The sequence below is a fragment of the Emys orbicularis genome, chromosome 4, assembly GCF_028017835.1.
Source record: "Emys orbicularis isolate rEmyOrb1 chromosome 4, rEmyOrb1.hap1, whole genome shotgun sequence".
Classification (NCBI taxonomy): domain Eukaryota; kingdom Metazoa; phylum Chordata; order Testudines; family Emydidae; genus Emys; species Emys orbicularis.
In genome coordinates, this window is record NC_088686.1 from 112,651,164 (window position 1) to 112,663,317 (window position 12,154).

The 12,154-nt window shown below is 47.6% G+C and overlaps 1 protein-coding gene across 1 annotated transcript in view; it reads left to right on the forward strand.

The window, feature by feature from the left end:
• Positions 1–12,154, forward strand: part of PNPLA2 (patatin like phospholipase domain containing 2) — a 51,006-nt gene that overhangs the window by 18,172 nt on the left and 20,680 nt on the right. The window contains exons 2-3 of the mRNA XM_065402520.1: positions 10,719–10,951; positions 11,261–11,326. Of these exons, the coding sequence (XP_065258592.1) occupies positions 10,719–10,951; positions 11,261–11,326 (299 nt within the window). The remainder of the gene's footprint in view (positions 1–10,718; positions 10,952–11,260; positions 11,327–12,154) is intronic.

A 12,154-nucleotide genomic window follows, 5' to 3' on the forward strand; every position in this document is an offset into this window, starting at 1 on the left:
TCAGTTGCAGACTTGGCTGTATTTTATGTAGGCACAGTGTTTTGTTGTTGTTGTTTTCTTCCCCCCCCCCCCCCCGAGCTATCTGCTGGGGGCATACTGGTTGGGTCATGTGAGCTGTTGGTGGTACATAGTGTGAACATTGTTTTCCTGTTGAGTACAGGAAAGGGGAAGTGGCTTTCAAAACAAGTTTAAAAACATCACCAGCTGTGACTTCTCTTCTCTTCCCCCCTGCCCTTCCCCCAAATCCCAGGCAATGATGATATAATTAATCCTGCCTCAGCACAGGGGGCTGGGCTAGATGACCACTTGAAGACCTTTCTGGCCCTAAATTTCTATGATTCTGTGTGAAAGTGAGTTTGGTTCTCAGCTCTGTTTCCTGCTAGCATGGATGTATCCTTGAAGGGCCCCTTAGCATACATCCTGTCCCATAGGGATGTACTGAGCACATCTCTTGGGCCATCTCCTCAGCTGGTGTAAACTGGCTTAGCTCCACTTGCATCAGCCCTTGGCTCCTATCCTATCTTGGGGCAGGTGACAGGAACCAAACTGCTCCATCAGTGGATGTTAACAGTGACAGAAAGCAAAGCAAACTATGATGATCTTCCATAAGCTGAATTTACTAACTGACCCACCCAAAGCAAATGGAACTGTCCTTAGTTTACAGCCATGCGAGGTTCCTTGTAAGTGATAAACAGAGACCATTCTGGCAGTCAAGCTGCCCAAGGAAAAGTTCCATAAGCCAATCTTCTCTCCCTGTGAAATTCCCATGTTTTGCAAATCCTGTTGCTGTGAATCTTGTTTACATCTCAAGCTGGCCAGGAAATGGTTTTCCAGTCCCTGGAGAGATTGAGATTTCAAAATCTTTCCCCATCCTGAATCAGGATGAAAAGTCAATCTGAAAAATTCTCATGAACCAATCCAAAGAATTTCTAGTCGGGTCAATCAAAATGTTTTGTTTAATTTTGACCTTTTTATTTTTCACTTTGTTTTGAAATTTTAGGTTTTTTTAATACTAAAGTCACTTGGAACTGAAATGTTTTATCCCATGTCAAGATAGGATGTTTGGAAACTTTGACTCGGGAGACTTGTTGCAATTGATCCTTTCCCACCAACAGTTTTGGTTTGACAGATTAGTATTCTGATTTCTACCCGCCACTCAAAAACCCCTCAGTTGGAAAATTCCAGAACAGTTCTGTTTAAAACATTTAAAATGGAAACAATCGTCCTGGTAACAACTGGGAAAATAGCATGTAACGCTTACCATCAGTATTCAGAAAGCAGGTGAGTGTAAAAACATGGACCCCCATGTGGAGCGAGCAGAGCACAATTCAGTTCTACATAGTTTGCTTCCAGGGGAAAAGCAGACAAATGCTCCGAAAAGTTGCTCTGAGCAGGAGAGAGAAGGGGAAAGTAGCAGAGAGGACCTGTAATGCTTCACCAGAGCCGGGGAAGGCAATAAGGCAACTCCTGTAATTCTGGAGGACGAGTCTGTTTTGGGGGTGGGCAGGAGAAGAAGATACATTCTGCTCCTTTATTATGAGAGGCTATCAGGGAAGTTGGGAATGTGGACATCTGATCAGACCCTCTGTTACGGTGTCTGTACTACAGCAGCATGTAAATGGGGCCCGGATCTTGGTTGGGACTTTGAGTGCTGTGTACACACGTTGGAAGACAGCGCCTGCCCTGAAGAGTTTACACTCTAAATAGCCAAGGCAGATCATAGTGCTTGACTAACATCCCACTGCTCATGCCGTTCCCTATGCAGAGGGGAACTCACTTGAATCCTCTTGGTGACAGTGGAGTGATTGAATGATAGCAGTTCTTCTGCAGGGGTAAAGCCAAGGGCAGCAAAATGGGTCCGAGTGCATTAGAAATGGGGAAGCTGCACCCAAACTAGCCATGCTGGTGCTAGCACTGGTGTTGGCAGAGGTGGAGGGACTAGCATAGGCCAGTCTCTGGCATGTCCAGCACTGCCCCTGACTTCATGAAATGCCTGAATTCTATCTGAAGCCCTTAAAAAAAATCTCTTGAGGGGCTACTATCCATTTCTTACCCCTCAGGGATGGGTGACAAGCAGAGAGGGTGTTACAGAGCCATCCATTCCTCCCTCTTTAGCCTCATCCTTTCTGGCTACATTAGAAACCAAGCACAGTGATGCCATAAACTTTTCCTTTACTTGTGGTTCCACCCAGCATCAAATTGCTTCCCCACCCAAGTCCTAAGTTCATGCTCCGCGTGTGCCAGCTGCTATAGCTAATGGAACAGGAATGTCCCTGGCATAGACTGGTGCTCTTTATACCGAGATGGAGCCTTTCCAAAGGGAGCCACAACTCCCTGGGGGTGTGACAGCAGGAATGGCTTTAGGCTAATGTTAAATCTCCTCTTTCATTCTCCTGGACACACTGTTCTTCTTTATTTGCAGTCATTCTTCCATTTTGTTTTTTATTCACTTAAATATTTTACAGATCAAATCTACTTTGCTGATAAGAGGGCAGATGTTAATTAGGTCTGGTGACGCTTTGCTTTCTTTAGTACTGTACCATATGCCCTTGATTCAAGGTGCTGCTTTCAGATCCAGTTCTAATGCTGAAAATGGCCTCTCATCCCCTTTCCCCACCCCAACCTTATTGCAGAAGTGTGGTTAGATTGTCATTAAGCCCTGGTAGTGTGCTTGGTCTCACTGGAGAGCATAGGCTCCTTTAGATCTCTGTAGAATATCTATCTCCTACTCTTCCATTTCCTCTTCCCCACTTCTCTTGGCAGCTTGAGGCCCAGTTCTCTGTTGCCCTGTGCGTTCCTTTACACACCCTTTGCGCAAATGTATGAATGACCACACAATGTGCAGGGCAATGGGGACCTGGACCTCTGGTATTTTGGTGCCAGTTTCCACCTCTTATGGAGATGGGAACCAGACTGCAGCAGCTTCACAGATGGTGGGGTCTTTACCATGTCTAGCTATATAGTAACTTATGTGGAATCAGGTTTGGTGTAGCGAGGAACCAGACTAAGAACAAGCAGACCAGCCCCACAGCTAGTACTAATTCACCCCTTTGGTAGCCTCTACACAGAGTCTAAGGTCTGAGCTGGCCTGGAGACTGAACTATGGCCTTTGCTCAGAGCTGATTCTGCCAGGGCCCAGGGATATTTGGGACTTCATTCTCCAGGGCTGTCAGTCTGGCACTTCTCAGGTGCTACCATATCCTGGGATTCCAGTAGGTGGGTGCTGTTCAGGAGCATTCAGATTTGCACAGAGGACCAAATTGGGTGGGGCGGAGGGGGAAGGAGTTTGTTTATAACAACAGCTGGTCAACATTTTGTTTTCATTGACCTGTCTTTTAGTGGAAAATGGCTTTTTGATGAGACAGACTATCTACATATGTCCATAGGCACAGCCAGCAGCAGACAGAAGTGGCATACAGGTCAGGTTCTTCTATTCCAAGACCCATTGAAATCCATGGGAGCCTGTAATGGAGCAACTCACCGCTGTAGCACCTCCTGCTGGTCATCCTGGGAATTAGCTCTGTCCACTCAGGAGCACCCTCTGCAGGCCAGTGTCTCGCTTGCCACTGGTCCTGGTGTCCCTCCCAGACCCCAGTGCCCCTTCTCTTGTGGTTCTGCCCCCTGCAATACCCCACAGTCTTGCTGGGTCTCCCCTCCCTGGGGACCCCCCCACCCCTATCCCCACCTCACCTCAGTCTTTGGCTACTGCCAGTCACCATCTAGCCCCCACTCACTGGGGCAGACTGCAGTATAATTGCCACTCATCATTGGCAAGGAGGGTTTGCCTCTGCAACCCCAGTACCTTCTCGGCTTTAACAAGGTCTGCAGCCTGGGAGCTTTCCAGGCCAGAGCGCCCCAGCTCCTCTGGCCTTTCCCCAGCCCTGCTCAGCTCCCAGCAGCCAGGCCCATCCCTCTCAACAGCTAGAGAGAGACTGACTTAACTCCAGCCTAGCAGCCCTTTTATAGGGTCAGCTGCAGCCTGATTGGGGGGGCATGGCCCCAACTGAGGCTGCTTCCCCATCAGCCTTTCCCCAGCCACAGCCCTCTCCAGGGCTGTTTTTAAACCCTCTGGGCAGGAGCAGGGTGATCACCCCGCTATAGAGCCTTTCCACTGACTTCTGTTGGCATTAGATCAGGCCCAATAATGAGGCTAATGCTAAAGCACAAACATCTATTGCAGGCTAGTTGGTACCAGGTGTGTGTGTGTGTGTGTGTGTGTGTGTGTGTGTGAGCTTCCTCCCCTCCACTCTGTCCTTGCTGTTTGGCCTTCACCAGCTCTCTCAGGTCATCCTCACTGACAGTCCCTAGCAAAACCCAAAGCAGAATTTGTTTTGCGCTTTCCTGGAACAGCGTCTCTGGTTGTCATGGGAGTATAACACCCACCCATTTATGTTCAGATGCCTTCACAGCTGTCACCTGTCCTGTGACAATGACCACCCAAATGAATGAACCTGATCCCCTTTGGCAGGACCTCTGCACTGGCCCTGATTCCGAGAAAGTCCCTGGCTCTGGAGTTCACTCTGCCCATCTCTCCCCAAGGGGGTCTTTATCCTTCAGTGCTGTCTTGCCCAAGCTTTCAGGGCAACCACTGCTTTTAAATGAAGTAGCCTAATAGTCACTTTTCATATACTTACAACTTGCTGTATGTAAGGACTCAAAGAATAACTAGCTCACAAGGATCAATTGCCCTTCGTGGCTCGTCTAACGTAATGTGGTGAGCTTAGTGCTGGTAAAAAGTGCTGTATTGACAGCCTTGGAGACTAATGTTTCTGTCCAGGGAACAAATCCAGTATAGGCAGCAGCAGTGCAAACAGCTCCCTGTGCTGCTCCATCAAGCTTTCTCAGCCCAGCTGGGGTGCTGGGCTTGCTACTTTTGATCTACAGACCCTCTATCCAACCTCTTTGCTTACAGTGTATTGTCAACCCATGGCACTGGCTGCTGTGTAGGGTGACCAGATGTCCCGATTTTATAGGGACAGTCCCGATATTTGGGGCTTTGGCTTATATAGGCCCCTATTACCCCCACCCCTGTCCCGATTTTTCACACTTGCTGTCTGGTCACCCTACTGCTGTGGGAGGGCATGGGGACCATTTATCAAATGGTGGGGTAATTAATGTGACTAGTAATAAGCCTCTGGCTACGCAAGCTGCGATAAGAGTAATCCAATCTCATGCTTCTGCTTTTTAGCTGTTTCTTGTGGCATTCTGGAAGCGTCTCCTCCCCCTCGACCTCTGTACAGCATTGCACAATTAGTCTTGCATGGCGTGCTAAGACCCCTGCCTTTGCAGGCTGAGGTGCCAGCCTTTGCCAAAGACAGGATACCAGGCTAGCTGAACCCACTGGCCTGATCATGGTACACTTCTCTCTTTTTTTAATACACTGATGCTCTTCATCTAAATGACTGAAGGAAACAACAAAACAAGGGAGAACTAAAGTGGCTTTCTGAGGATAGGACAAGAAGCAATGGGCTTAAATTGCAGCAAGGGCAGTTTAGGGTGGACATTAGGAAAAACTTACTAACTTTCAGGGTGGTTAAGCACTGGAACAAATTGCCTAGGGAGGTTGTGGAATCTCCATTATTGAGGATTTTTAAGAGCAGGTTGTCCAAACACCTGTCAGGGATGGTCTAGATAATACTAAGTCCTGCCATGAGTGCAGGGGACTAGACTAGATGACCTCTTGAGGTCCCTTCCAGTTCTATGATTCTATGAAAGTGAAGTCTCCAATGAGAGCTCATTATGGCCCATCCTACCATCGTCTGTAATAGCTCAAAATAACCTAAGAAGCCCACAGCCTACTGCAGTCTCACCTCAGTACTTAGGCACTGAATAGCGTTAAAGGAGGCAGGAGAAGTCCCCAAAGATGATGTCCACTCAGGAGTGCTGCCAGCTTTTTTGCCGCACTAGACAGCAGAAGGTCCTGCCCCCGACAGAGGTGGCGGAAGGTCCCACCCCCGAAATACCACCGACGACTGGGCCGGCTGCTGCGGTCACTGCCCCCCAAATGTTAGCGCCTTAGGCGACTGCCTAGGTCATCTAATGGGTTGCGCTGGCCCTGTGTCCACTCTCAGTCCCGCAGGGCTCCAGTCCACTGTGTCTCTGCACCCCATACTCCTTGTACCTGAGGTTTTAAGGCTTCTACTTTTTAAAGATTTCTGCTGTGCCCTGTTTGGGGAGGGGGGAAGGGATTGGTGGGGGAGGGAAAGGATTTCTCACCTCTTCCCGTCAGTGTTGCCTCATTCCCCGTCTTCCTCATTTTACCTCCTGCCTCCTTCCCTCCATGTCACACCAGGCCCTATTTTACAAATGTCTGGGGGGGGGGGGCATAGGTGGATGCTCAGACCTGGGGAGCACATATCTCAGCTTAACCTAGCATTTGCTGGTCAATCTCTGCTTTTTAAAAAAAAAAAAAAAAAAATCCCACCCAGATGTTTTGCTAATCAATAACTGGCTAAAATACCAACAATATTTGCACTAACTGTGCGTGTGTTCTCTCTTCAGTGGCCAGCAAACTGAAGCGCTGGCTCTAAGAACTCTTCTGGTCAGTAAACATCTCTTGTTGCGTAATCCTCCCTATGTGGGTCTTTAACACTGTGCCTCTCTCGTTCCCTGCGCAGGCATTCAAATCCAGAGTGCAGGAAGCACAGCAAGGGAGCTTGGTGTTCTTGGCTCAACCCATAGTTTCCCAACATGCACATCCCAGAATTGACCCAGTTTTGCATGGGGGCTGGATGGCCTTGCGGTTAAGGCACCAGACTGGCACTTGAGAGATTTGGGTTCAAGTCTCAGGTCTGCCATAGATTTCTTATGTGATGTTGGGCATGTCACTTAACCACTGGTTTTCCCCATCAGTAAAATAGACCTAATATACCTGTCCCTTACAGGGGTATTTGGGGCACTTAGATTCTATGGTGATGGTTATGTTATAATAACCTAAATAGAATACCAATAACCTTCTAGGTTAGGATTGTATGATGTGGTTCTCAACCAGGGGTCTGGGGGGCCATGAGCAGGTTTCAGGGGGTCCCCCAAAATAAACCAGAAAGCAGGGCTGGCATTAGTCACCAGGGCCCAGGGAAGAAAGACGAAGCCTGAGCCCCACAGCCTAGGGCCAAAGCTGAAGCCTGAACTCTGCTGCAGGGGGATGAAGCCAACTTAGCTTTGCGGAGCCCCCTGTGGCATGGGGGTGTGGACAATTGCCCTGCTTGCTACCCCCTAATGCTGGCCCTGGCTTTTAATCTACTGGCTATGCAGAAAAACACTTTGTGGCACAGGTGGGCCACCAAGTTTTTATAGCATGGGGGGGGGGGGGGGGGCGGGCTCGGAAGGAAAAAGGTTGAGCACCCCTGGTATATAGCACTACCCCCTAATGCTACCAACTTTAGATAGGCAGGGATAGAATGGGAGTGGGGATAAGAGGAGAGTGGGTAGGTGTGGCTGATTCATACTGGACTGAGATCAAAAGTGAAGCCACTCACTGAATACTGGTCTCAGACCGAGCAGGACAAAGGGTTGATAATGCTGAAACCTGCTTCACTGATGGGAGCTCAGACTGTCTGTTCTGCTCTGTTACAGCCTAACAGCTTCCAAATTCCACTTAAAAATGGGAACCTCTTTATTTATAAATATTCAGTGATGTTCAAGGGCCTAATCCTGCACCCACTGAAGTCACTGGCAAAGGTCCTATTGACTCAATGGTGTGGAATTGGCTTCCGAATGCTTTTAGCTATGAAAGAGTGGTGTGTGTATATGTGCTAAGTGGCTTTTCATTTCCTGGTTTCGATGGGGAACGTCCCAATACCTCAGGGTTCTGACGATGTGATTGCTTGTTTCTTATTAGCAAATTGTAATCCTTTTTATTCCACGCCAAATGTTTTCCCTCCTGCAGCTGGAGAGGGGGATGGCACTGGATTTTAAGCTGATTTTTAACTTGGTCTCTGCCTTCCTCCTCTTCAAATCGAACAAACAGTTCCTGAATGAAGCTGAAGCTCTATTTTATGAGAGTCCTTCGCGCCCCCCCCCCCCCCAACGTACAGCTTCATTCCTGACTTTGTCCCCTCTCCCTCTGTCTCTGAGAGTACCTCTTATTCTGCATGTAAGGCAAAGGCTCTTGTTTCCCCAGCTCTGCTAGAAGAGGCTTGTCAGGGTGGCAATTTGTGCATGCAAACAGCAGCCTGGTTTTTGGTTTGGCTCAGGCTGGTGTCTATACCCGCTTTGCCTCTGTTCCCATCACTCTCTCTTTTAGCAGAGCTTTGATGCTCCTCCCAAACAGGGCTGCTTGAGGCTGCTCAGCAGAATCAGCTGTTCCTTCCTTCTGCAGGGAGATGGCTGGGTCCCTCTCCAGTGCCAACTAGGTCACTGGGCTACAGTTGAAGCAGGCTGCCTAATCCCTGCTTCCCATTGGGTCCTTCTCCAGAGCAGTTCAAGTTAGTTGGGGTGGAACCGCTCTGCAGGGAAAGTTGTCACTAGGTCACACTGTCAGACTGTAACAGCGCTCAGTAAATCAAATCAGCTCCTTCCCCAGCTGAACCTTTTCTAAATGTTCCCTTCTAGGCTTGAAACCGTGGAAGGATTTTTAATCACAACTCCCCCTCCTCTACTAAAAGTAGAGGGAGACCACTCCCTGGCTTGACTGAGCAGTGCTCCCCACCTCACCCCACAACTTCTGTGGGGAGCACTCCTCCTTCTGTTTCAGTCTAATTTAGCCACTGGTTTAATGTCTCTGCTAGAGCTGTGCCCTGCAAACTGGGATATGGAGCCTTTCCTTTCTAGACCCCTCATTCAAGTACTGACCCTAGGCTGGAGTGTCTGTTTCCTTGCCTTCCTGGTGACATGGGTTGATGGTAACATACAAAGTCTTGGTGGCCAGCTGACCTCTGGCCCTCTGGAGAGGCTGAATCTCCAATCTGTGGAAGGGGGAGCAAGGTGATCTAGTAAATCTAGAGAGGTGGGGTCTGAGCAGAGCCCTAGGAGCAAGGGCTTACTGTGTATGAATCCAGCTTTGCCATGAGCACTCACACTCTCCCTCTTCCCCCCCCCCCCTCCCCCCCAATGTCTTAGGCAATCACTTGGCCCCGACCTTTTCTGCTAATTTTAGGTACCTCAGTCATTTAGGTGCCTGACCTGAAAGCCCTAGGACTTGATCTACAGAGGTGCAGAACACATGCACTCTGAAAATTGAGGCCCGAGTGTCTCTGGTTGGGCACCTAAATAACTGAGGTATACCAGTTTAAAAGATCTTTTGGAAAGTGTTGGCCTATGCCTCCCTGCCTCAGTTTTCCCATCTGAGATGTGGGTGGTGCTCACAGAGTTGTGAGGATAATGGTTAGAAAGCACTCACTGTTTCTATTAGTAGCAGGACGGTTCATTCCAAGCTAGGAAATTTTCCCTCAAAAGGCATTTCCTTGTAGGTCTATCCATGGGCATAAGCAGGGATGGCCCAGCTGCTGGCTTCAATAAAGATGCACCTGCCAGACCTACATTTGGCTAGTAAAGGGCCATACTGGAAAGCTGAGGGACTAGGTAAACTGTGGAGCTTATTCCCACATGTCAGGCTAACAGAAACAAGATGAATGAGACAATGGCTCTTTAAAAATAAGGGGAATTCACCCCCAGTCTGGGGGAGGGGAATGCAATTAACTGAGGTGACCTTTGTGTAACACTGATCCTATCCCCAAGACTTGGCTTGTCAGGTGCCAGTTAACAAACCACAGTAGCAAGCCGCAGGAAACCTGCAAGTAGAGCTGGTCCAGAATTTTTTGCCCAGGATTTCTTTTAAAGAGAAAATGCAAGTTCTGCAAAATGAAAGTTTCAAATTGAAACCTCCCATAAGAATTTCCATTTTTGACTAAACTAATCCCCCTCCCACCCGTCGGGGTGTGTGTGAAGAAAATGTTTCAGGTTGATTTCACCTGAATAGGAACATTTCAGTTTGAATTGAACCAAGCTATTTCCCATGATTCACTGCAACTTCCCCTCTGACCAAGTCTCATGGGAAATATAGTGCAGCCAAGGATCCTAGTCAGTAAGGGAGAAAGGGGACAAGGGACACCAGAATTACAAATTCTGTAAGGCACCATTGCCTCCTACATGGATGCTGTGTCAAACTGATTCGGAATGTTTTGATACTTCCGAAATAAAACTTTGTAAAGAAACTTTTCTTTCCATTAAAAATAACTTTGATTTCAAATTTTTGTCCCAATCGGGAATGAAAACAAGTGTTGAAATATCAATTTCCCACAGGACTGAAATGCCAAATTTCACTCTGCTCTACCTGCAGGAATGTATGGGATGGCAGTAAAGTTGGGCCAGTAGGGATGATGGAGGGGATGGATGAGCAGGGTCTGATCATAGCTGTGTGTTGTCTTAAGGACTGGCCTCTTGGGTTGACTCAGTCTGTGCTAAGGGGATAATGCACCGGTGCAACCAGGCAGTGCAGTATATAGAGGTGGGGTGGGATGGAAATATTTCTAATCTCAAGGCAGATCACCTGATGCTCTGAAGGAGTCTCATTTACCTCTGTCTTAAGCTGCATAATTACAGATGTTGTTAATGGTCATAAAACTAACCGATCTGGCTCCAGTATCTGTCTCAGTGATCTCCCATCACACAAGGTGACTGTCCACTGTGTGAGGTTTTTCCTTTCCCTGGTTCTAAGACTACCCACCTTGAGTTTCATGGTGCATCTTTTAACTCTTTGCTGTCTATCTTGGTTGTAGGTGAGGCAGGCGCTAATATCATTCAGGTCTCAAAAGAAGCCCGGAAGAGGTTCCTGGGCCCTCTACACCCATCCTTCAACTTGGTGAAAATCATCCGCAGCTGCCTGGACAAGACCCTGCCGGACAATGGGCACGAAGTGGCTAGAGGACGCTTGGGCATCTCGCTGACGCGGGTCACTGATGGAGAGAATGTGATACTGTCAGAGTTCAATTCCAAAGAGGAGCTGATTCAGGTGAGTGGGGAAATTATCACCTGAGTGGTGGAATGGGGATGTCTGCAGGCTCCCTCCTCTGTCGGAGAATTGCTGAGGGGTTGGTCTTTGTTCCAAAATTCTTCACGTTCGAGCATAACCACAGCCAAGACACTCTGAACAGGTTGCTGGTGGTCAACAGACCACCTCTCTTCAGGTAATCCAGCAGGTGGCTGAGCCGCTAGAAGAACTGAGCCAGTCTTCCCAGGGAATTGGTCTCTTAAGGTTCCTCAAAATATCTCAAAAATATTTCCTATCTCTTATGCTGGGTTTGTGATCTCTCTCTTTCAGGCCTGTGTTTGCAGCACCTTCATCCCTGTGTACTGTGGGTTGATCCCACCAAGCCTGCAGGGAGTGGTAAGTAGTCCTCATAACATTCCCCTTGTCTAGAGTTGTGTGCAAAACAGTGAAACACCTAGAAATCGCCATGATGGATCATGCTGATAGTCCATCTAGTCCTGAATCCAGCAGTGTCTGGTAACATACTTAAAAGAGAGGTGCAAGTAACCGTGAGATCAATAATTTATGGAATACATTGCCCACAATGAGTGACTGGCTTATGCCCTGAAGCCTGAAGGTTTGTATTTCTTAGATATGTTTTTAGTGCTACCTACGGCTGGCTGATAATGTTCCATCAGTCCTTTTTTCAATGGGTTTTTGACAAAACAAAACTTTTCAGAAAGTATTTTCTTACCTTGAAAACAAACTTCCACTGAAAACAAGAGGGGAAAATTTCAGCCAAGAAGTTTTTGCTTGCCTGGGGGCCATGTTTAAGTTTTTTTCAGAATTTTCTATTGAAAATTCTGTTGAAAAGAATCATAGAAACTTTCCATGGAACACTTGCTGACCAGCTCTAATCCTTTCAACTGTTACTGTGGTTATCTTCATTATCCATACAAGTATCTAATCCCTTTTGAATCCTACTAAGCCCTTGACCACAGTGATCCCTTATGGTAGGGAGTTCCACAGGCTAATTATGCACTGGGAAATCATTTTTTCTCTGTCAGGTGGAAATATTTTGCCTTTCACTTTCATTGGGAGCCACTTGCTGTTGTATTAGGAGTACCTTATTTTACCTCCTCTCTGTCATTTTTATTTTTTTTATTTTGTATACCTCTTTCATGTCTCTTTTCTAAAATAGACACTCAGTCTGTCCTCTTGGAAATCTCCGCCTTTAACTATTTC